A 26,777-nucleotide genomic window follows, 5' to 3' on the forward strand; every position below is an offset into this window, starting at 1 on the left:
CCATGCTTTTAAAATAATCTTCAAATATCTTCAAATTATTGCCCTCAAAATAATTTTCAAATGTCTTCTTTCATCCAAAAAAGTGAATTGATTTAATCATTTGTGTGTAAAAAAATGAAAAAAAATATGTATATCTATAGGACTCTACTAAAATATTCAAAAAAAAAATTGGGTCAGCCAGTGTTTGAAGGAATGTCGACAGTTAAAAAAGGCCGAGTTCGTTCGAACCCGGTCATTACATGAATGTGCGTGTCACAATTTTTCCTTGGGGGTTCACGCGAAGGGGGGTCCAATCAAACCCTAACCCCTTAGGGTTCGATCAGGCCCTCCTTTGCTCGAACTAGTGTTCATTCGAACGTACTTGGTAGAGGTCTCTCCCCAAATTTTTCAGAGTTCTGAGAAAATTTTGCCTTCCGACCTCTGGTTCAAGGCACAAATGAAATAATCTTGATAACCCAAGATATAAGATGGTAGTACTCGGAGCTAGTTTTCCAACAAGTATAATTTTATTACATTGTGAATTTATTACGTTCTTATTTTTTTTAATTTTATGGAATATTGGTTTTTCAGCGAACATGAACTTCTTTGTTCAATGCATTGGGAAAAATAGGAAAATAATTAAAAAAATTCTGAAAAATATCTATATCTCAGGCATTGATGTCTTCTTTCTAACAAAAAAATAAAATTGAATTTTGATATTTATAGAACAAGATATGTGTTCAAACTTAAACCTATGTCTGAATTATGACTAGTTGGACTTCAAAACTTAATAAAATAAAAAATAATTCAACATGTCACTATCAAACCAATTGCAAGACCTAGATATTGATGTTACAAACCAAAATTCGAAAGAATTGAGTTTTTATCATTTATATAAAAAAATTTATGTGTTTTGGGAGGCACAACACTCTTAAAAATGTACTTTGCTGTAAAAAACTACTTTTGGAGGAGATGGAAAAATTGAAAAAAATCCTTCAAAAAAATTGAAAAAAATATATATAGAATCTAGAGACAAAATGCTACAAATCACTAATTTACACCATCTTCAAATTCTTATTAGTTTAAAAGTTATAGTTCTCAGAAGTTGAAGATTTTTTAAAATGTTCATCTTAGTGTCAAAAGTGGCAAAAAAGTGGGAACCATTATGGTGAGTTCACCCCTTAGCATTCATCCTTTCAAGACTCTAATTGGATTGTGATGGGAGACTTCAATTCCCCCTTTTCCCCTAAGAGAAAATTGGTGGTGTTCTTTATTTTTTTGATAGTAAGCAGGACCTCCTTGAGATTTTATCTAGTAGGAGGTTGTGTGATCTAGATTTGGAAGACCAAAATTATACATGGTCCAGCCTCCATTCTAGCAACAACCTTGTTCAAGTGCACAAGGCTCAGTGTGTTGTTCCCCCTTCTTGAAATATTCTTGGGCGTTGATATCTCAACTCCAAAATTCACTTTGGTTTGGACCATTGCCCTATCATGTTTCAATGGGATTATGTTGGTCTCAGGCTTCATTTCCCATTCCATTTTGAAATTATGTCATCTCACTACCCTAATTTCAAGGACCTTGTAGCCCAGTGATAGAACATTGAGATGCATGACATTGTCGTGTTCAGAGTCTCTCAAAAGTTGAATCTTCTCAAATATAATTTGCACTCTTCAAGAAAGTCTTATTTTGATAACATATTTGAGTAGAAAAAGGACTTGTAGAATTAAATCGACTTGATTTAGAAAGAGATAGAGCTCTAAGGGACCTCTTCAAACTAAATGGAAAGGAAAAATATCCTTGCTACTTGACCTTCACATCTAGTCAAAGAAGAACTCTACTAGATTTAGAGATATATAGTATAATGGGTTAAGTAAGGTGATATGAATACTAAATTCTTCCACCAGTTAGCTAGTAGATACAAAAAGAGAAACAATATCCAAGAATCAATTAGTTACGATGGTTCCTCCTACTCAATTATTGTGACCTTATTAATAGAGTGGTTGTCTCTCATTTTTGTTCATTGCTTAATCCCCTATCTCACCAAGGCCTCGATATTCTTAAAGCTTCTGATAGGATGTTCTAATCTATTCTAAGCATTATTGATCAAGAGGATCCAAGTCTCATTGAGCATAAGTTCTCTGCTAAGGAAGTCAAGGAGGCAGTTTTCTCTTTTAGATCCTTCAAATCCCTATGTCCTAATGGGTTTCCCCCTTTCTTCTTCCAAGAATACTAATACATTGTGGGTCTATACATATTATCTTGGCTGCAAAAAAATTATGTTTTCAACTTCGATGCTAAAGGAGATTAACAAAACTTTCATTGTTTTGTCCCCTAAAAATTCGGGTACAAATTGCATGTTTGAGTCCAAACTTATCAACCTCTACAATATATAAAAAATATTTTCTAAACTCCTTGTCAATCACATCAAGCCTTTTTTGGGGAAGTTGATTCATGGCAATCAAAAGGGTCTTGTTTCTAGCAAACAAATCTTCGATGTTGTTCTTGTTGTTCATGAGACCCTCCATTATTTGGAGAATAATTACACAGAAGGTATGCTTTTGAAGTTAGATATCTCTAAAGCTTATGACATGGTCTCATGGCCATTTCTCTCACTAGTCCTTAGTAAATTTTATTTTGGAGGGAAATTATTAAATTTGATTAAGGCTTGTTTCAAAAATTCTTCTTATTTAATGCTAGTCAATGGTTCTCCTCAAGGTTTCTTCTCTTCGGCTAGTGGTCTCAAGAAGGGTGATCCTCTCTCTCCTTATATCTTCATTTCGATGGTTGGTGTCCTTGGGCATAACATTAACAAGTATGTTCCTCAAGGAATCCTTAAAGGTATTAAGCCCTCTTCTAGTCTTTTGTTATCTCTCATTATCAATTTGTGGATGATACACTATTACTTGGGTCTGTCTTAGTGGTGGAGGCTAGAGGATAGTTCTCCATTCTATCTAACTATGCTCGCACTGCGAGGCAAAAAATTAATATAGACAAGAGTTCTTTATTCTTCACGAACATTCCCCAAGATATTCAAACTTCCATTGGAAGGATTCTGAATTGCCAGATTGCTAGCCTCACATCTGCTTACTTAGGCTTACCTCTAACATTGAGGAAGGTACAAGAGTCATTCTGGATGGTGCTCCTAAAAAGGATTAAGAGAAAGCTAGCTGGTTCGAAAGGCGCTCTTCTAAGAAATACAGGTAAGCTTCAACTTATTAAAGCCTCCCTCTAGAGTGATTCTATTTATCTTCTATCTCTTTTCCATATCTCGACATCCTGGGATAAAAAGATTGATCAAATCCAAAGAAGATTCCTTTGGTCAAGAGTTGAATAGAAAGGTGGGATGGTCAATATGATACCAAGGGTATATTTGAAGTATACTAAGTATAGCTAGCCTGCTTCTAACATAGCAATATAATTTTTCTTAACATTAAAAGAGAGCAGGATAGAACCATCCTGCTAGCTGCCAGTTACTCCAGCCCTGTTTGATCAACTTAATTCAAACATTTTTTTTTTTACTGAACAGAAATGAGAGAATCTCGCATATTTCAATTTAATAATAGCTTCCGGAAGGAACCCTGTCTCTATATTGCAACAATTGGATATACAGATTATGGGGAAATTAATTTCATTTGAGAATTAATAATTGTAATGGCTCTCACTTCCACAGGTTACTTTATCACTCGAATACACGCATGTCATTTTAAGAAGATTAAGGAGTATCATTCATTATAAATACAACTCATTGAAAATATTATACTTTTTCTTTTTCTATTTTGTTTTTATGTTATTTATATTGTGTGTTGACCAAGCGCTAATCCATGATTTGCATAAATCGTCTAATTTACTTAATAAATTGAACTCTATTATTCATAGTAATATAGATTTTTTATCGATTGAAGATATTTATAAAACTCCTTTAATAAGCCCACAAATTGTCAATTTTGACAAAAACTCTTGCTATCCTTTTTTAAATAGTTCAGATTCAGAAGAAAACACCTGTAACCAATATTTTAAAAATAGTTTTAGTTCCAACATAGATCTTATTCAAACTTCTTACCAAGATGATCTACTATCCGAAATATCTTTGCGAATGAATCAATTTGCAGAAAAAGAAAAATATAGTTCAACAGAAAGTTTGAACCACATAATGGAAGACAAAACCATAGGTGACTTTTTCAATAAAGAAAAAATAAAGTTTTTCTTTTCAGAACTAAAGTTCTTAGTTTCTTTTAAGACCCTTCAAATAAATATTCTTTTTGAGAAATGGGGCCTGTTTCAAACATATAGGGCATGGTTATGGCTTTTTACTTCCACAGGTTAGAAATATACTAAAAATATGTTTTTAGCTACCTTCGGAAGGAGGGTTCTTGGTCCGGCCTCTCAGAAAAGAACATCGTCGAACGGACAAAGTTGGAGACGAGGCATGGATATCCCCATCCCCTTGTAACTTCATCTAATTTGTTCAACCCTGGAAGGAATCCTATCAGCGAGGTATAGTATTTTTGTGAGTGACTAATGGATTCTTGGTTCTTCTAGATGCCTAAATGGAAATTGAATTCATCTAACTTTGATCTTCATCTGAGAACGATGGCTACAAAACTTCTTATAATTAGTTACAATCTTAGATTCTTCAATATGAACATTGAGGATAGATTGATATGGGCTTTCTCAAAATATATCAAGTACTCATTATAAACAGGGTTTTAGTTGGCTTCTCCCTCACCTCCCCCACTCTTCCCCAAAATTTGTAAAACTAAAATGATTCTAAAAGTGTCTTTTTTTTGGTGGATAACTTGCCATGGTAAAATCCTTACTATTGACAATCTCAATAGGAAGGGTTTTCAATTTGTTAATAGATTTATTTTGTGTGAGCACAAAGAAGAAAGAATCAATCACATTTTGTTTCACTACAATACTTATGGGTTGTTAGACAAAAAAAAATCATATATGTTCCTCCCCGACTGGGTTCAGAATAGGGATTTAAAGGATTGTGTCTCAGGTTGGTTTGCCCCTTTGAATCACCCCTTTATTAGAGAACTATGGTGGAAAGCCTTTTTTTAATACTGATTAGTGCCTATGGGAAGAAAGGAACAACAAGATAATCAAGGATAGCAAGAATATTTGGGATCCTCTAACTATTTCTATCATGGTTAATGTCAAGGAAAATAGGAGCTTCTTTTAAAGAGACAAGCATTCTAATCTATCTTTGGCCCTAGAATGAAATATTGCTAAAAATTGGTGCTTAACTGATTCTTTGGCTATATTCATATCCCCACCTATTATCTTTAAAAATTCTATAAAATGGGCCTCCTTGACTTTGGTTGGTTGAAATTGAACTTCGATGATTCCTCTAAAGGATATCATGGTCAAGCACTGGGGGTGGAGTCATTCATGACAATAGTGGTACTCTTATCCTTGCCTACACAACCAAATTGGGGATGCAAACTTTGAATGTGGCGGAGGTGGCATCAATATATCATGGATTATTTATTATCAATGATAGAAATTACAATTGCATCATTATAGAAGGTGATTCAAAAACACAATCTTACTACTCAGGATTCAAGCCAAAACTGACTAGAAATGTAAATACCTTGTTTCCAAGTGTTGGGACCTTATTTGAAGGATTAGCCATGTTAGTCTTTGTCACACGAGGGGGGAAGGAAATAAATTTGTGGACAGGCTAGCCTCCTTAGGCCCATTTTCTAATAATTTGAAATTTCGGATGGGTATTAATGATATTCGAAATCCAGTTTGTGTTGCTATCTTTGAAGACATAAAGGTTTATGATGGAGCATAACCCAAGATTTACCTTTTTCATTATTATCGCCACCCTTTCGACCTGCCCTTTATGGTATTGGTGGCAAAAATCCCTTTCAAATAGTAGTGCCACTTTACCCTCTCTTTGTAAGTCTTGTAGTGTCCTTACTATTGGTGTTTGTTCTGCCTACCTAGTTTTCTCCTTCATGACAATGATGGGGGGGGAAAACTCATACAAACAAAGCCTAATACTTTTGATGAGTTTGAATGTAATGCAAAATTGTGGCAGAAAGTGATTAAGGGGGATCCTGCTAGATATGTTGAGGGCATGCAAGGTTTTGATCCCAATCTCTCCAAAAAAAAATCACAATCTTAGAAGAAGGGGGAAGGTAAATATTTTTGGAGTGGCTTTAAGAGTCTCCCTAGATGTGATTGCACTATTGGTCAAAGTAGAATTGGAAAAGTTATTAGAAGTCAAGTTCATCAAACCAATTGATTACTTAGAGTGGATCTCCAATATGGTACCTGTTTCTAAAAACTTTGGGGATATCAGAGTGTACAAACTTTAGAGACATCAACGAAGAATGTCTTAAGGATGAATTTCCACTTCGCAATATCGACATCCTTGTCGATCTGACACTAGGACATGAAATTATTTCTCTCATGGATGTCTTTTTTGGATATAATCTGATAAAGATCATAGAAGAAGATCATCATAAGACAACATTTACCACTCCTTGGGGAAATTTTTGTTATTAGGTCGTGTCGTTTGGTCTCAATAATGTAGGAACTACCTATCAATGTGCCATGACAATGATTTTCAATAACCTTATACATAAGATATTAGAGGATATGTAGATGAGTTATTGGGTAAATCAAAGACACGAGAAGAACGTCTAGCTATCCTTGAGAAAATATTTGAACATCTAAATAAGTGTAAGTTTCCTCCCAACCCTAAAAAGTGTGTGTTTGGAGTTATATTTGGTAAGCTCGTAGGATTCATTGTTTCTAGGCATGTTATCAAAGTCAACCCCAAGAAAGTTAAAGAAATATTATAAATGCCTCCCCCTAAGACACTAAGAATTTGTGCAATCTTCAAGGAAAGTTACAATATGTTTGGTGCTTCATTGCTCAACTTGAAGATAAATGAAAATGATTCACCCACTTTGTCATAAAAGGTATTGAGTTCAAGTGGGATGCCCAATGCCAACAAGTGTTTGACAAGATAAAGGAATATCTGTGATGAGGAGGGATGATAGAAGGTTAGTCTTCTTTGAGGTTGGTGGGCTTTTGTTCTCAATGTTCTTCCCAAATCAATCCCTAGGCACAAATGGGATTCTTCTAAACCTTTCTCCTATCTCCTCCTCTCTATTCAACACTGCTTGCACCCTATTGTATTGGACATCACTCCTCCTTACCTTCCATGCTAAGGCATTCAAATCTGAAATGAGGTCCTCTTGAGTGTCACCAAAAATGAACAAGTTTGGTTGTCCAACTGGCTGAATCTCCTCTCTTCCCGGAATGGGCAACTGTTGGAGAACCATGGTTTACCTAATCTTGTTTTCTCCTTTAAGGATTTCAATCATATTAATCAGTTGATTGAGCATCTAGACAGGTTTGCAAGGTATGATGACTGTCCTTCACTTCTCAAGAATGGAAATTTCTCAATTGGAAACAAAGAACGTAGGGTTACTCAAAGCAACTTTCTAGGTGCAAAAGGTCCATTTGATCAAATGGCTCAATACAATGCTTTGGATATTGTAGTAGGGTATCTCAAGTCTCTACTCATCAATTTTGATGATTTGAAACAACCAATTGCTTCCCCTTCCTTATCGATTTCATGAATTGGTCAAATTTGCTCCAAAAAGGCTACTAGAATTAGCCCTAGTTTTTAGTGAAATTTGTTCACCGTGCTCAATCTGTTGTACTTCATGGAGAACCCTTGGAGATGTGGTCTATTTATGATGAAGACTCAAGGATTTTTTCTATGGCAAGTACTGTATGGACTGTTTGAGGACTACCCCACAAAATAGGCACTTTTCAAGGGTTTTTGAAAGTTTTAGTGAGGGTTTGCAATTTACAAGTTTTCTTCATGATACTAGGCCAACTTAAATGCTTCAATCCTTGATTTAACATATGCCAAACACCTCCAATGATTAAAAACTTATCTTCTAATATTGTCATTATATCAAACAAGTGCCACACTACTGCCCTTACACAGAAAAATAGTCTAAAGGATTGGGACAGCAATGGTTTTAAGATTTTGCATACATTTTGAGCCTTGATAAACCAAACAAAATTAAAGTATGATAATTAGGGATGCAAAAAATGGTTTGACATCAGTTGGAACACCATGCATAGCAAATAAGAAAGGATTTTATAACTGTTGTTCATACACAGTCAACACTGCATTTTTGACAGCAATAAGGTGCATTTTTGACAGCAACTTCCTTTCTTTGTTTTGTTTGCTTCTTTACTTTGTCCCTGGCCTGCAAGAAGGTGTTAAAGGCATGATATAATAATGCATTTATCCTCTTCAAAGATCTTGAAGGTTTGAATACTTAAAGGATGACACAAATCAAGACAACCTTATATGACTGTGACAAAAAGTACACTGTTTTAGGATCCTTATTTAGGTCCTTTACAATAAATTTGTGTAACTTGTCATCTCAACATTGAAACCACTTGAAAATACATTTTCATGATGCAAGAAAGAGGAATGCATCATTTCATACTATCCATTTAGAGAGGTTGGCAATGAGGATCTAACAATGAAACAGTGATTCACTGTTTTGCAGTCCGTTTTACACCTTTGCCTCTTACATCCAACCAAGTCATGGGAGAGACAAGGATGGTAAAGTATAATGCTGACTCTTGCCAACTTGACTCTCCTTCAACATTTCAAAGTACAGTGCTATGAACAGCAAAGTACCATTCAAAACAAATTTGAGAATACCCAAGCCAAGTTGCTCACTTCACACACTTGCCATGGGCTTACAAACACTTGTGCATTGCTAGAAAAGGAAAATAGATGTATGGTACAGTATGTACAGAGGGTCCAACAAACTTCCTCAAAGCCATGGATGAAGAGACTTTGAAGAAATCAATTGGACCATGAATGATCTTCCATTGGAGCCACAAAACAATGCTTCTCTTAAGAACACTTCAAACAAAACTTGTTCCAAACCCCAAGAAAAGATCAAAGATCACTAATAAAACATCAAAGGAGATCACATCAATCAAAAACAGGTTCAGTACGGACTCATGGAGCCATGGTACGGACTGTACCCTAAAAAGTGCAGAAAACTAGTTAAAAACTCACAGAAAACAAGAGCAAAACAAGTATTTTTCTTGATTTGCCAAAATGAACAACCCATAAAATGATTGGAACATGGTTTTTATACATGTGCCAACTTATTGAAGCCCTTGTATGGACAGGTATAGGCTGGAACTAACCAAAACCACCAAAAACCACTTTTTGACAACTTTTGACAAATTTTTGACAACTTTTTATTGCTCAAAAATTGCATTTTGACTTCCGGTGACTTAGCACTCAAACCAATGACTCAACATCATTTAGAAACACTAAATAAACATTCTCCAATGCCTTTCAAGGCTTTACAACATCAAAAATTCAAAAATGCTCATTTGGACCCAAAATTGACAATTTTTAGCTTACCGAGCAAAAAACCAAAAAAAATCTTGGAAACTCACAAAATGAGTTCCAAACCTTATTACACCACAAAAAAAACCTATTAAACCTACTAGAAGCATAAAATAAACACACATGCTTAATTTGCAATAAAATGTTATACCTGCTAGGATTTGAGCATTCAGGTGCTCAGGTGCTCCTGCACCATACTCCCCTAAGGACAAAGAAGTCATGTGACTCCTTTGGGCAGTAAAGAAAGAGGAATTCCAGCTTTGAGAAAGTCACTTTCAGGTATCCATGTGGCTTTAGAAGCTGGTTTATCCTTCCAGTTGACGAGATGCTCCAAGTAGGTATGGTGTCTTGTCTTTTTGATGATTCTCGAATCTAGTACCTGCTGAGGAATGGGAGTAGAAGAAGAGGGGAGAGAAAGATCAGAAAGGGAATGAGAAAGATCTAAAACTCTTTGTGAATCTGATGGTAGCTCCCCTTTGAATGGCACCAAATCTGCAACATTGAAAATAGGAGACATAGAAACTTCATTAGGCAAATCAACTTTGTAAGCATTATGGCCATATTTAGCCAAGATTTTGCATGGTCCTACTCTTCTCATTTGCAACTTAGTAGGCACTCCTTTCTGTAACCGTGACTTGTTGAGATGGACCATCACATAATCACCCACTGAAAACTGGACATCTCTTTTGGAAGCATCAACTCTCTCCTTAACTTTTTGAGTAGTCTCCTATAAGGACTTCTGTACCTGCTCATGAATTTCTTTCATGGACTGTGCCATATCTTCTGTTGTACCACTCACGTGCTGCAAATTAGTTACATCATTTAACTCAAAAACACCTCTAGGATGCATTCCATAAACAATCTGAAATGGGCTCTTACCAGTGGATCTGTTTACATTGTCATTGTATGCAAACTCTGCTTGATGGATGAGTTGATCCCAACTTTGCCCATATTCTTTGGTAAGACATCTGAGTAGATTACCCAATGTTCTGTTCACCACTTTTGTTTGTCCATTTGTCTGTGGATGGTAGGCTAAGCCAAAAGACAAGTTAGTACCCAATTTATTCCATAAAGTTTTCCAAAAATGACCCAAAAACTTAGCATCTCTATCAAATACAATGCTGGATGGCAAACCATGAATTCTTACAACTTCCTTAAAGAAAAGAAAAGCAATGTGACTAGCATCATTAGTAGTTTTGCAAGGTATGAAATGTGCCATTTTACTGAATTTGTCAACAACCACAAAAATACTATCACATCCTGTTTTTGTTTTGGGCAAACCTACCACAAAAATCCATACTGATGCAATCCCAAGGCCTAGAAGGTATGGGAAGAGGCTGATACAAACCAGCATTCATGCTAGTACCCTTGGCTTTCTGACATACCATGCATTGCTCAACATATTTCCTAACATCTGCCTGCATCTTAGGCCAAAAATAGTGCCTCTGAACCAATTCCAAAGTCTTATTAAGACCAAAGTGACCACTCTAGCAACCATTGTGCTTTTCCTGTATCAGATTCTCCCTCATTGAACCTTTTGGTACACACAGTTGTCCACCCCTGAACAACAATCCATTCTGCAAAGTATAGTTAGCATACTCACTATGAAAAGTATTATGAAAATCTTGACACACCTTGTAAATATCAGCAAAATCAGAATCATGTGGATATAAATCCTTAAAACATTCTATACCAATACTTCTAATTTGAATTTCTTGAACAGTAAGTAACCTTCTACTCAATGCATCAGCTACTTTATTGCACTGTCCTTTCTTATGCTTCAAAGTAAAGGTATATGCTTGCAAAGACTCTACCCATTTAACATGTCTGTGACTAAGCTTATCCTATGAATTGAGAAAACTAAGTGCCTGGTTGTCAATGTAAACCGCAAATTCTTTAGGAAGAAGGTAATGCCTCCATTTCCTAAGTGCCTGAACCAAAGCATACATTTCAAGATCATATGAAGAATATTTCTTCTTAGCATCATCAAGCTTTTCACTGAAAAATGCAACAGGTCTATTATCCTGACTCAAAACAGCACCAATAGCAATATTACTTGCATCACACTCTAAGGTAAACAATTTATCAAAACTAGGTAGAATCAACACTGGTTGGGTAGCAACTCTAACTTTCAGCAATTCAAATCCCCTGTTGGCTACTTCTGTCCACTGAAATTTCACTTTCACACCACCCTTCATGGTTTCTAACATAGGTGCACATATTTCACTGAAACCTCTGATAAATTTCCTATAAAATTGAGCAAGTCCATGAAAACTCCTGACGTCACTAGCATTCTTAGGGGTTGCCCAATTAACTATGGCTTCTACCTTATCTGGATCCATCTTCAAATCACCCCCTGAAACAACAAAACCCAAATATACCAGCTCTTGCTTAAGGAAATCACATTTTTCTAGGTTGATAGTAAGTTGTTCATCATTCAATCTTTGTAAGACAATCTGCAAATGTTGGAGGTGTTCTTCCTTGGTTTGACTGAAAATTAAGATGTCATCAAGGTACACAACTACAAACCTGCCTATGAAGTCATGTAACACCTCATTCATCAATCTCATGAATGTACTGGGTGCATTTGTTAACCCAAATGGCATGACTAGCCATTCATACAACCCCTCATTTGTCTTGAAAGCCGTTTTCCATTCATCTCCCTCTTTGATGTGGATTTGATGATAACCACTTTTTAGGTCTATCTTACTGAAATATTTTGCTCCCCCTAAACAATCCATAAGATCTTCTATCCTAGGAATGGGGAATCTATACCTGATTGTGATCATGTTTATTTCTCTTGAATCTGTACAAAGTCTCCAAGCCCCACCTTTCTTAGGTGCTAACACTGTGGGTACTGCACATGGACTAATACTTTTTCTAATCATTCCTTGGTCTAATAGCCCTTGGATTTGTCTTGCCACTTCCTAATTTTGTTCAGGTGTCATTTTGTAAGCAACTTTGTTTGGTAAGGATGCACCTGGGATGAAATCTATCTAGTGGCTAATGGCTCTATGCGGAGGTAGAGAGGTTGGTTGACCATCATTAACAATTGACTTAAACTGATCTAGAAGTTGCTGCACCTCATTTGGGATTTCTATCTTCTTTTCTTTCTTTTCATCAATTGGTTTAGTTACTAATGCAAAACCTATGCCATCACCTTCTTTTAGGGTATGAATGAACTCCTTTTCACCAACTAACAAAATGTTGGGAACTTTTGGTTTGCTGCCCTCACTCTCTTCATTAAGGGACTGAATTTTATAGTTGATACCATTCTTGAAAAATGAGTATGAGTTCTTTTCTCCATCATATTGTGCTTTCCTGTCAAATTGCCAAGGTCTTCCTAAAAGCAAATGACAAGCATCCATAGGTAGTATATCGCACAAAATCTTATCTTGGTACTCATCTATGTTAAACTCTACCCATGTTTGTTCACTCACCAATACATGTTGCCCTTTTTCCAACCATGTGACCTTGTAGGGCTCATTGTGCTGTATTCTAGGTAGATGAAGTTTTGTAGCAGCTTCTTCTGATATGATGTTATCAGTTGATCCTGAGTCAATGACAACTTTGCACACCTTTCCTTGGATCTTACATTTGATCCTGAAAAGAGATTTCCTTTGAGACATATCTTTCTAAGATGGCTCTTTCATGAGGATCCTCCTGATCATGAGGTTTTCCCCTTCTTCTGATGGTAGACACCTTTGATTTGGTGTGCTTTCCTCTTGCAAAAAATGGACTCTCTTATCACCTCCTTGAGATGAGCTTGGCTTTTCTGGGCATCTATATGCCGGATGGCCTAGTTTCTGACAGTTGTAACACTTCATTGTGGAGAAGTATGAACCTCTTCCAGGTCCATTAGATCTACCCCTTCCTGGGTTGCCTGATCCCCTATCCCTATAGTTGGGTCTGCTTTGAGAATCCCTGCTTTTCTCAATAAGCTTAGACTCTCCCTGGGACCTATGATCTGTGTATCTTCCCCCAAAACTGCCTCTATGACTGCCTCTATTTCCTCTACCTCTGCCTCTACCATTATGTTCTTGTTTCTTCTTGTTTCTCTCTTCTACCTTCAATGCTAATTGATAACACTTCTGTAATGTGTTGGGACACCATAGGCTTAACTCTTCCTGAATATTCCATCTTAACCCTTTGAGATACCTAGCTACTCTGACATTTTCATCTTCTTGTACCTTAGACCTAAGGCTTAGTTTTTGGAATTCTTCAGTGTAACTACTGACATCTAGGTCTTTCTGTCTCAAGTTTTGTCTCTTCCTATGCAACTGGATTTCATAATCTTCAGGCATGTAGGTGTCTTTGATCTTAGTCACCATTGTCTTCCAGGTGGTTATGGGTTTCTTTCCCTCTTTCACCCTTTCCTCTTGGATGAATTTCCACCAAGTTAAGGCTGCCCCTCTCATTCTAGATTTGGCTACCTTCACTTTCTGTGCTTCAGTAATGCCATCACATTCAAAGTGATTCTCTAGACCCTCTATCCACTCCATTAGTGCTTCTGGTTCCATCTTGCCACTAAAAAGGGACACTCCATCTAGGGCCTTTCCAGTCAAAGCTTTCAAAGCTTGTAAAAAGGTTTCTTGTTCTTTATCCAAGATTAGATCTAGTTCTGGGATTTCTTCCTCTAAGGTTTCCTTCTTATCTTCAGCACTTTCTACTCTCTCACTGACTTCTTCGGTCTTGACTTCTACTTGGTTCAACTTTCTTTCAAGTTGTTGTAATCTTTCCCTAAGGAGCCTATTTTCTTCACCCTGATCCTCCATCCTCTTTGCTAACTCTGCATTGGTCACCATGTTGTCGGTGTTGTCTCCCACTGACTCACTACCAGACATATGCTAATCTCTCAACCCATATCTGAATTGGCTCTGATACCACTATGATGAGGAGGGATGATAGAATGTTAGTCTTCTTGAGGTTGGTGGGCTTTTGTTCTCAATGTTCTTCCCAAATCAATCCCTAGGCACAAATGGGATTCTTCTAAACCTTTCTCCTATCTCCTCCTCTCTATTCAACATTGCTTACACCCTATTGTATTGGACATCACTCCTCCTTACCTTCCATGCTAAGGCATTCAAATCTGAAATGAGGTCCTCTTGAGTGTCACCAAAAATGAACAAGTTTGGTTGTCCAACTGGCTGAATCTCCTCTCTTCTCGAAATGAGCAACTGTTGGAGAACCATGGTTTACCTAATCTTGTTTTCTCCTTTAAGGATTTCAATCATATTAATTAGTTGATTGAGCATCTGGACAGGTCTGCAAGGTATGATGACTGTCCTTCACTTCTCAAGAATGGAAATTTCTCAATTGGAAGCAAAGAACGTAGGGTTACTCAAAGCAACTTTCTAGGTGCAAAAGGTCCATTTGATCAAATGGATCAATACAATGCTTTGGATATTGTAGTAGGGTATCTCAGGTCTCTACTCATCAATTTTGATGATTTGAAACAACCAATTGCTTCCCCTTCCTTACCGATTTCATGAATTGGTCAAATTTGCTCCAAAAAGGCTACTAGAATTAGCCCTAGTTTTTAGTGAAATTTGTTCACCCTGCTCAATCTGTTGTACTTCATGGAGAACCCTTGGAGATGTGGTCTATTGATGATGAAGACTCAAGGATTTTTGCTATGGCAAGTACTGTACGGACTGTTTGAGGACTGCCCCACAAAATAGGCACTTTTCAAGGGTTTTTGAAAGTTTTAGTGAGGGTTTGCAATTTACAAGTTTTCTTCATGATACTAGGCCAACTTAAATGCTTCAATCCTTTCTTTAACATATGCCAGACACCTCCAAAGATTCAAAACTTATCTTCTAATATTTTCATTATATCAAACAAGTGCCACACTGCTGCCCTTACACAGAAAAACAGTCTAAAGGACTGGGACAGCAATGGTTTTAAGATTTTGCATACATTTTGAGCCTTGATAAACCAAACACAATTAAAGTATGATAATTAGGGATGCAACAAATGGTTTGACATCAGTTGGAACACCATACATAGCAAATAAGAAAGGATTTTATAACTGTTGTTCATACACAGTCAACACTGCATTTTTGACAGCAATAAGGTGCATTTTTTACAGCAACTTCCTTTCTTTGTTTTGTTTGCTTCTTTACTCTGTCCCTGGCCTGCAAGAAGGTGTTAAAGGCATGATATAATAATGCATTTATCCTCTTCAAATATCTTGAAGGTTTGAATACTTAAAGGATGACACAAATCAAGACAACCTTATATGACTGTGACAAAAAGTACACTGTTTTAGGATCCTTATTTAGGTCCTTTACAATCAATTTGTGTAACTTGTCATCTCAACATTGAAACCACTTGCAAATACATTTTCATGATGCAAGAAAGAGGAATGCATCATTTCATACTATCCATTTAGAGAGGTTGGCAATGAGGATCTAACAATGAAACAGTGACTCACTATTTTGCAGTCCGTTTTACACTTTTGCCTCTTACATCCAACCAAGTCATGGGAGAGACAAGGATGGTAAAGTATAATGTTGACTCTTGCCAACTTGACTCTCCTTCAACATTTCAAAGTACAGTGCTATGAACAACAAAGTACCATTCAAAACAAATTTTAGAATACCCAAGCCAAGTTGCTCACTTCACACACTTGCCATGGGCTTACAAACACTTGTGCATTGCTAGAAAAGGAAAATAGATGTATGGTATAGTATGTACAGAGGGTCCAAAAAAATTCCTCAAAGCCATGGATGAAGAGACTTTGAAGAAATCAATTGGACCATGAATGATCTTCCATTGGAACCACAAAACAATGCTTCTCTTAAGAACACTTCAAACAAAACTTGTTCCAAACCCCAAGAAAAGATTAGAGATCACTACTAAAACATAAAAGGAGATCACATAAATCAAAAACAGGTTCATTACGGACTCATGGAGCCATGGTACGGACTGTACCCTAAAAAGTGTAGAAAACTAGTTAAAAACTCACAGAAAACAAGAGCAAAACAAGTATTTTTCTTGATTTTCCAAAATGAACAACCCATACAATGATTGGAACATGGTTTTTATACATGATGATCAAGGGAGAGAGCGATCCATTTATTACATCAGTCAAACCTTAGTGGGATATGAGCTTAATTACTCTCCTATGGAAAATGCATGTCTAGCTGTTGTCTTTTGTTTACAAAAGATTCAACACTACATGTTAAGTCACACTACCAAGCTTGTCTATAAGATTGGTCCCCTCAAGTACATATTATCAAAGACAACCCTTACTAGTCGTACGGCTAAGTGGGTGATGTTGCTCAGTAAATTTGATATCTAGTACATGGATAGAAAGACCATCAAAGGATAGGTCATTACAGATCAATTGATAGAAACACCCATGGCCGATGCTTATCCATTGGTCACAAAATTTATTAATGAATATATTCTCACACAATAACAACACAACCCCCTTGGAAGATCTATTTTGATGGTTCTCATACACAAAAAGGATTGGGGAAAGGTGTTTTATTTTTTACTCCTCAAGGGACTTTATTCCCAAGTCATTCAAGTTGTCTTTCCCATGTACCAACAATATTTTTAAATATGAAGGGCTCATTACTAGTCTAAAGACAACTATTTAGTGGAACATCACATATATCTTTGTCTATGGAGATTCACGACTAGTTATCAGTCAAGTGAATGATGAGTACCAAACTAAAAATGACAAATCCCTGCCATAAAAAATAATGGTCGATGATTGAGACCATCATATTTGATCACATCCATAGGGCGCAAAACAAGGCAATTGATGCAATGGCCACCATTAGGTCTCTTCTTGTAATAGAGTCAGATGGCCCTAAATATGAGTTCTCAATTAAACAACTTTTTCAGCCAACATTTGAAACATCACACACAAAAATGGTGTGCCACATCATTGGTCTCCAATCGTCCCAGTACCACAAAATTTACATATACCTTAAATATGGCACCCTTCTTCCTAACATCTCTTAAAATGAATACCAAAACCTCATTCATTGTTGTCTCTAATTTACACTTATAGGAGATAATCTATATCGTTAGGGCTACAATGAGATCCTCACTAGATGTTTAGATTCGAATGAAGCTAATCTTGTGATGAAATAAGTGCATGTTGGAACTTGTGGAACTCATATGAGTGAATACATTCTTTCCAAACAACTCTTACAAGTGGGATACTACTATCCCACCATGGAACATGACTGTTGTAAATTCATCAAGAAGTGTGTGCCCTATTAATGACACAAACATCTAATCCAAGTTCCAACATAAGATTTGCAACCAATTACAACACCATGGCCTTTTTCCACATGGGGCCTTGACCTCGTTGGTAAGATCTATCCTCCTTCCTTATATGGGCACAAGTTTATCATTGCAACCACTTAATACTTCACCAAGTGTGTTGAAGTCACCCCCTTTACTCTTACCATTGGTGTTTAAGTGTCCAAATTCATCCCATATCAAATCCTTTGTGTTTATAAATTCCCTTCCACCATAAACACTGATAATGGGACCCCTTTATAAACCAACATATGTGTGATCTCTATTCCACTTTTCATATTTGGAACCATTGGTCCACTCCATATCACCCCCAAGGTAATGGCCAAGCTAAGGCAACAAACAAAACTTTTCTATGTATCCTCAAGAAGGTTGTTAATGAAACTGGCTATGACTAGAACCTCCATCTCAATCTCATAATTTGGGCTTATTGCTCCATCATACAAACTCCCACAGGAGCCACTCTATATTCCCTTGTTTGTGGTACTGAAGCAGTCTTACCAATTGAGGTTGAGATACCATCTTTGTGCATTTCCTTGAAAGAGTTTTTTTTAATGAAGACTATAGGGTGGCAAGACTAGCTCAGGTGGATCTTCTTGGTGAACAACATCAGAAAGTATATGATCACCTATAGATCTATCAAACTAGACTCAAAAGACAATATCAGAAGAAAGTTCAACCTCACAAATTTGAGGTAGGTGATTCGGTCCTCTTAGAAAATCCACATAATCAACAGGATTGGGAGAAGAAAGAATAGTTTGAAACTAACTAGTTAGGCCCATATGTAGTAATAGCAAAGTATGGTTTAGGGGACTATCAATTATCAACTCCAAAAGGGAACCCCTTTAATGATCCCCTAAATATACTACATGTGAAGAAATTCTATGCCTAATCCATGGCAATGTATCTCATGTTTCAAAATAAAAAAAATAAAAAAAATTGAAAAATGCTAAAAAATGGAAAAATAAAAAATGACAAAAATAGTAAAGAGAAATAAAGTTCGTTTTATGGTGAAAACCACTTCCAGTGCCGCCTTGGGAAGGTACGCATGGTGAAAACCTAGAAATAGATGATGTATGTGAAGGGAAATTCTATTATCCCTTGGTTCTTCACATCCACCTTCCATGACGTAGTATTTTTCGCTGCCCGCACTCATCCACATCTCCTTCGCATCCACCTTTTCCAGGGCGGTATCTTTTGTTACCTACATCCCCCTCATTTATGATTCACACATTTTCTCTAGCTTGTGATACTTCTCCTATCCATAGCTACTTGTACATACTTTCTAAGTCTAGTTCTTTGTGCATAACATCAGTCCTATCTTGTATGTTCCATTTTCCTCCTTCTTGGTTGCCATGTTATATGTATAGAGGTGTCGGTCATACATAAGCATGTTGGTCATGGATTCAAGATCATATCTTGGATCGGTTGATTCTTCAACAATTATCCCTAAGTGTCTTTGTCATCATGATATATTAGGTCCCTTTTGTCAGCCAACCTCATTGATCCCTCATCCTATCATCTATCTACAAAGAATGTATCCTTCCTCTAGTCAGATAGCATTACATCCTCATCCGTCGATTATCCTTTTGGCAAAAGATATCTATGACACTCGTGTTGGCTTTGATTCCTTTTTATCTTTCTTTATCTTTTTTGAGCTCCTTCATTTTGTTTTCTCTTGGTCTCAATGATCCTTTATATCATGGTACACTAGGAGTAACCAATCCAGGAGCATGATCTTGTTGGTTCTTGTTTTTTCTTGGTGTGTGTTTTCTTGATGTGTCCTTTGTTGTACCCTCATGACATCTTGGCTATGAGTGCAAGCAAGGAATTGGATCCCAATCCTACGGAAGTTTGTGGGTTGGAAAAGTTCCCCGCTAGAAATAGGCATCCATTTAGCTTCGAGGGCCCGAGGTGTTCAACAAAATGGGCACACATTTTTAGAAATGTGCGTTCGTTTTTCTATGGGCCATCGAAGAAAAATGAGCGCACGATTTGTAAAAATCGTGCATCCATTTTGTAAGTTTATTTAATTTTTTTTTTAAGCCATTTCCTCCTCATTTTTTACTGTTCACAAAACAAGTGAGCGAACTGAGGAAGCACGGGTACCCATTTCCAGCTTGCCAAGCGATCCCCAAAACCATTTTTTTGCTCATTTCAGGTACGTACCTTTGTTTTTTATTTTATTTTTTTGCTTTTTATTTTTTTTCCTTTTTTTATAAAAGAATGTTAAATTATTGTTATTTTAAATTCTAGTGAGTAGGTTAAAGTTTTAAAGTTTGAAAAACATTTTTGTTTAATAGTGTAAAAAATATTTAATTTTATGTTTAAAATAGTTGTTTTCAGTTTTCAAATATTGTAGAAAATATGAAAAATAAAAAATAGTTAAAACTTAAAACCCTAGGTAGAAAACAAAAAGAAAAACATAAACCGAGACAACTGCAAATTGTTTGATGTAGGCAAATCTTAAAAACTATGAAAAAATATTTAACCCTGGAAAAAAAAAGAACAATAAACCCTAGACATAAAACAAACAATAAGCTATAGATAGAAAATGAACAATAACCCTCTCTCTCTCTCTCTCTCTCTCTCTCTCTCTCTCTCTCTCTCTCTCTCTCTCTCTCTAGGACCCCTTAATACATCCTTGTAATAACCCAACATAATCATGATTCATCCAAACAAAAAAATGAGTATATAATTTTTTTTTTCTTTATTATGTTTTATTCAATTGCATACTCTGGGCATCCACCCAAATAGGATTGGGCATTCATCCATTCGGGATGAGCTTCTAACCATACGGGTTAGGCAATTGTCCATACGGGGCATAAATTCCATCTATCCAATACGGGATAGGCATCTACCCATACGGGGTAGGCATCCATCCAAACGGGATAGGAGATGCTCTGGCCAGAGACTTAGACTCATCGGGACCATTCGGGTCCTAAGCCACTCACTAAGTACTACATTCTTCTAACAAGAATGCACCGAGGTCGCCGTCCTTAGGAGTAATAAGAAAATAATACAAGCTTGAATTCCGCCTCGGAATTTGGCTTAAAGCCTCAGGAAGTCAAGCGAATCCATACGGGATTCCTTCTGAGTATGCCTTGAATTTAAGTTTGATTATCTTACCTTTCAATTAGGATTCTTACTCAACCAAGCCTAGACCCCACCCACGAATGCCTGAGTACGAGGGACAACTCCGTCCCAAGACTGCCTACATACCCGCTTCGACATGGGATCAAGGCGTAAAGTATGTAGTTCTATTTTCTAATCTATGGTTTGATGTAAACTGATTTTGTGGGTACGCAACCCTTTCTAGGGTCAGTGTCCCAGACAGTTTCTCTGCGGTTGCTACCCACAAAGGTAGCACTTAAGCGAAGGCTCGAGATGGCCTATTGCTTGTGGCCTAAACAAAATAACTAGAACCTAATACTTATCATGAGCGTCACCCCATTGCAAATCACCAATATCCCTTCGAGATGAATAAATAAATAAATAAGAAAGTAAATTCCATGAGAGCTTTTAACTTGACCATCCCTAAGAGGGGTTTACTATGGTTTATCTCAACGGATGTGAAATTCATTTAAAAGTTATCTTATTAAATTATCGATCCAAGAGGGATTACCCGCCCCTTGGATTTTTAACTTCCAAATGTCCCTTATTACTCCCCGACGATTTATAGGGACGATGCCACAGACGTCGTTAATGCAGCTTTATTAGGCGTTAAGTGCAGTAGTTCAACACGATGGCATTACCCGTAAGCGTGACCCAGAGGCACCATATATACCGAACGCTGCTAGTTTTGATTTTCCATCTTCCTTTATTTAGTTTTCTAACTACGAATAACAAATGAAAGCGTAAGTAATTGAAGTAACTACTTGACGTGTAATTTGCATAACAATGAAGCTCGCATAATAGTAAATTCATGAAGATATAATTATTCTATAAATAATTTGCATGCTATGGATCCAAAAATGACGATTACATTTAAGCATTTGTAATAAAGACCATTCAACGATTCTTAATGGTTGAGTAACTTAAATTTTAAAAAGGAGATAGTCTACGATTTAAAAAAAAACTTGCTAAGGCAATTTAATTATGAATTTGCTACATATTAACCCAATTTTTCTAAGTCGAAATACAATATCTCAAAGTTTATCAAAATAATTAAAGAAAAACATTATTTCCTAAATGCCATTATTATCAACAAAAGAAAATTTAACTAAATAACCTAAAGATTGACTTAAGAAAATATTAAATAACTTAGCAACTAACACTTGTATTAGTCTATAAAATAATCCCCAAGAAAAATTTCGATTACAACTTAGAGGGAGAAAAGGACTTATTTAACGCACGGATTTTGGTTTAATGCAGGGTGCGGGGTGGGGACCCACGGGCCCCTCCGTACTCTGCGACGGTTCAACGTAACCGTCCATGCACACACAATGCCGACGTCCAACGAAAACACCATGCGTTACGGGGGTTTTTGGGAGGCTTTTTCCCTACGTTCGATATGCTTTTCTCATTTTTTTTTTTTGGGTTATTTGATTAAATATTTATATATATATATATATATATATATATATATATATATATATATATATATATATATATATATATATATATATATATATATATATATATATATATATATATATATATATATGTATATGTATGTATATAATATATATATATGTTGTAATATTATTGTCATTTTTCCTATACAGGAACATTTATAATTTCTTCTTTTAATCTTATTGAAGGTTACTCTGAGCAGGGTAATAATGTTTGAAGATAAATTTTCCAGAAATAAAATGAAGCAGTAACCAGAGGGGTTTTCCATTTCTTTGTTTTCTACAAGGAAATACATTTACAGATAAAGAGAGTTTATTTCTTTTCTCCATTTCTTCTGTTTCCTACACAGGGGAAAACTTATTCACAGAGAAAGGAATTCATTTCTTTACACAGGAAAAATTTCATTCACAGAGAGAGTTATCCATTTCTTTACACAGGGAAAATTCATTCACAGAAGGAGAGTTATTCATTTCTTTATACAGGGGAAAATTCATTCACAGAAAGAGAGTTATTCATTTCTTTACACAGGGAAAATTCATTCACAGAGAGAGGAGATTTATTTATACACACAGGGAGATCTAATTTTTATCAAATTAAACTGAAGATAATGAATCTCATTTCCATTTACTCTAAAACTAATTTCTTGTCAGAATTAAAACAATAAATCTTATTTTCAAAAAAAAAAGAATGAGTTTCATCCTACAAAATCTGAAACAATTTTCTTATCAAAACAATGAATTTTATTCTCTAAAAATCTGAAACTAATGAATCTTATTTTCAAAAAAATGTATCTCATTCTACAAAATCTGAAACAAATTTCTTATCAAAACAATGAATTAATTTTATTCTCTAAAAATCTGAAACTAATTTCTTATCAAAAATTTAAACAATGAACAATAAATCTCAAAATCTAAAAACTAATTTCATATCAAGAAATTTAACAATGAATCTTATTTAAACCATGACTCTCATTCTCTACAAAATCTAAACTAATTTTTTTAACAAAATACAAATAAATTTCATACTCATAATTAATCTAATCAAATCTAATCTACCATAAAAATGAGATGCATGAACTAAGTTGGAGGAACCTGGATGCTTGAAGATGGTGTGGAGTCTTCCTTGATCCTCCAAATTGAAGAGAAATCCTCCCCAAAAAATCTTAGCTGCCAATGAAGTGGACTACAAAAGGAGAATTCAACTTGCAGAAATTTCTTATCAAGATTAGCTAGCTTTTTCTTTGAAGCTTGTTCCCATTTTATAAAAGAAATTACAAATTCCCACTACCTATTTTTTTAATTGAAAAAAAGAGATTCTTCTCCCAATTTGGCCTCCATGCAAATTAATTAGGCTTAGTGGGAGGAGTTACATGCAAGGAGGTGGAGAAGCCTCTAGAAGCTTCTTATTCCTCCTACAACATGTGCCTTAATTTGGGTGAGGGAAATTAAATAACAATTTAAAATATATATGCATTTTCCATGTGTGTGTGGTTTATTAATTTTATTCCCTTACAATATTCATTCAATAATTCATCCTAAGAATATAAGTAGAGTTTTGTATTTAAATCAAAAAAGGTGATTAAGGAGGGTTGTGACATCCTCCCCCCCTTAATCTGTGCATCGTCCCGATGCACTTATTAAATGCATTCAAAAGAGTTTATGGTTCAAGTTCAAAACAAAAAGGGAAATAGCTGCTGCATCTCCTTAGTATCCTCCCACGTGGCATTCTTCTCGTCGTACTGGTCCCATTGCACTTTGCACTGATCAACCTCTCTATTGCGCAACTGGCACTGGCGCCTCTCCAAGATTCTGAATGGCTCTATCATTATTCCCCCCATTTCTTGGACCTGCAAGGCATCCCAATTCAAAATGTGTTTCTCATCAGGTACATACTTCTTAAGAAGAGATACATGGAAGACATCATGGATTCGGCTCAATTGGGGAGGCAAGGCCAACTGATAAGCAACTGGATTAATTCTTCCCAATATTTCAAAGGGTCCGACATAACGAGGTGCAAGCTTAGTCTTTTTTCCAAATCTTATGGAACTCTTGTGTGGCCTAACCCTTAGGAAGACTTTCTCTCCTACTTCAAACTCCCTTGGTGTTCTATTTTTATCTGCATAACTTTTCTGCCTATCCGAGGCTTCCTTCAACCTTTGCCTGATTTCCTTAGTTTTCCTTTCCATTTCTCTCAACATATCTTGCCCAATAATCACTCTATCTTCAAGACTATCCCAACTCAAAGGTGTTCGACATGGTCTACCATACAAAGCTTCAAAAGGTGCCATTCCCAAAGATGTTTGATATGTATTATTGTAGGCAAACTCTACCAAAGGTAGGTACTCTTCCCATTTTCTCTGTTGGTCCATGCAGTACATACGAAGCAGGTCTTCCATAATCTGATTTGTCCTTTCTGTCTGACCGTCGGTTTCTGGGTGGTATGCGGTGCTAAAATTTAGTTGAGTCCCTAGAGCTGATTGAAGAGTGGTCCAAAACCTGGAAGTGAATCTTGCATCTCTGTCTGATATGATTTTCTCTGGTATTCCATGCAACCTAACTATCTCCTTAACAAAGCGTCTAGCCAAGGTGGGTGCATCATCTGTCAGATTCCCTGGTATAAAGTGTGCCACCTTAGTGAGTTTGTCAATTACCACCATTATTGCATCATGCCTAGCAGGTGACATGGGTAACCCTTGTACAAAATCCATACTAATAACTTGCCACTTATGTTGGGGTATATCGTTCAATTGTAACAATCCAGCTGGGTGCCTATGTTCTGCCTTTACTCTTTGACACTCCAAACATTTAGCTACATACTTGACAATATTACTCTTCAACCCTTGCCAAAAGTATAACTTCTTGAGATCTGCATAAAGTTTGTTAACTCCTGGGTGGCCTGAATAAGGGGCATTGTGAGCCTCCGATAAGACTACTTCCCTTAAATTCCCTGAATTAGGAACATAGATTCTGTTATTGTATCTGAGTAGCCCATCTTCATCAAATGTATACCCTTCGACCTTAGGGTCGGTCGGGTTGTGTCTTATAGTTAATTTGACTTGCTCATACCATGGGTCATGTCCTTGTTCATCCATTACTTGTCTTTTGAAAGAGGTTTTGAAGGTTGCTATAGTCATCAAGTGTCTCCTCCTACTTAAGGCATCTGCCACCCTATTTTCTTTTCCCTTAATATATTCAATCTCAATGTCATATTCACTTAGAAACTCTAACCACCTTCTTTGTCTGGCATTTAAGTGAGGTTGGGTAAAGATATATTTTAGTCCTTGGTTGTCCGACTTAAGCTCAAAGGGCTTCCCTAGCAAGAAGTGTCTCCACTTTTGCAGGGCATGCACAATTGCTGCCAACTCTAAGTCGTGGGGTGCATAGTTGACTTCATGAGTCTTTAGCTTCCTAGATTCATAAGCCACTACCCCTTCATCTTGGACAAGTACTCCTCCTAACCCTTCTATAGAAGCATCTGTTACAACTGTGAAGTGTCCATTTGGGTCTGGTACCTTTAGAATGGGTGCTGAAGTTAGTTTTCCCTTCAAGATTTGAAATGCCTTATCACTTTGCTCGGTCCATACAAACCTTTTGCCCTTCCTTTGCAACGAGGTGATGGGATTTGCTATCTTAGAGAATCCTTCCACAAACCTCCTATAGTAACCTGCTAGCCCCATAAAGCTTCTTACCTCTGAAACATTCTTAGGGATCGGCCATTCTACTATCGCCTTTATTTTATCTGGGTCGACTGCTATTCCTTCCTTTGATATTATATGGCCAAGATAGTGAATCTTTTCCTCAAAGAAGGCACATTTGGACAATTTTCCATATAACTTATGTTCTCTTAATCTTTGCAAAACAATTTGTAGGTGCGCTAAATGTTCCTCTTCATTTCTAGAGTAAATCAATATGTCATCTAAAAATACCAAAACAAACTTATCCAAGTAGTCATGGAATACACTATTCATCAGGTTCATGAATGCAGCTGGGGCATTAGTTACTCCAAAAGGAACTACTGTGAATTCATAGTGTCCATATCTCGTCCTGTCTTCGGAATGTCTTCTTCCTTAATTTTGAGTTGATGATACCCTGACCGAAGATCTATCTTGGAGAAAACTGCCGCTCCTTTCATTTGGTCAAAAAGATCCTCTATGCGAGGTAAGGGATACCTATTCTTTATGGTAACTTTGTTCAACATCCTATAGTCGATGCATAGCCTTAAGGTTCCATCCTTCTTCTTAACAAATAAAACTGGCGCTCCCCATGGTGATACACTTGGCCTTATTAATCCCTTAGCTAAGAGTTCCTCTAATTTCATTTTGAGCTCTTGTAATTCGGTTGTGTTCATCCGGTAAGGTGCCTTTGATACTGGTTCAGCTCCTGGGAGTACTTCGATAGAAAAGTCAAACTTTCTCTTAGGGGGTAAGCCGGGTAGTTCTTCTGGAAAAACATCCTTAAACTCCTTTAAGAAAGGGGTATTTTCAAATGTTGGTGTATTTTCCTCCTTTCCT

The 26,777-nt window shown here is 36.5% G+C and overlaps 1 protein-coding gene across 1 annotated transcript in view; it reads right to left on the minus strand.

Annotated features, from left to right (window-relative positions):
* LOC131032970 (BAG family molecular chaperone regulator 6-like) overlaps positions 1 to 26,777 on the minus strand; it is a 196,120-nt gene that overhangs the window by 155,207 nt on the left and 14,136 nt on the right. Inside the window, exon 2 of the mRNA XM_059212313.1 lies at positions 10,155 to 10,211. Coding sequence (XP_059068296.1) covers positions 10,155 to 10,211 — 57 coding nt within the window. The remainder of the gene's footprint in view (positions 1 to 10,154; positions 10,212 to 26,777) is intronic.

This window comes from Cryptomeria japonica, chromosome 10 (assembly GCF_030272615.1).
Source record: "Cryptomeria japonica chromosome 10, Sugi_1.0, whole genome shotgun sequence".
Taxonomy (NCBI): Eukaryota; Viridiplantae; Streptophyta; class Pinopsida; order Cupressales; family Cupressaceae; genus Cryptomeria; species Cryptomeria japonica.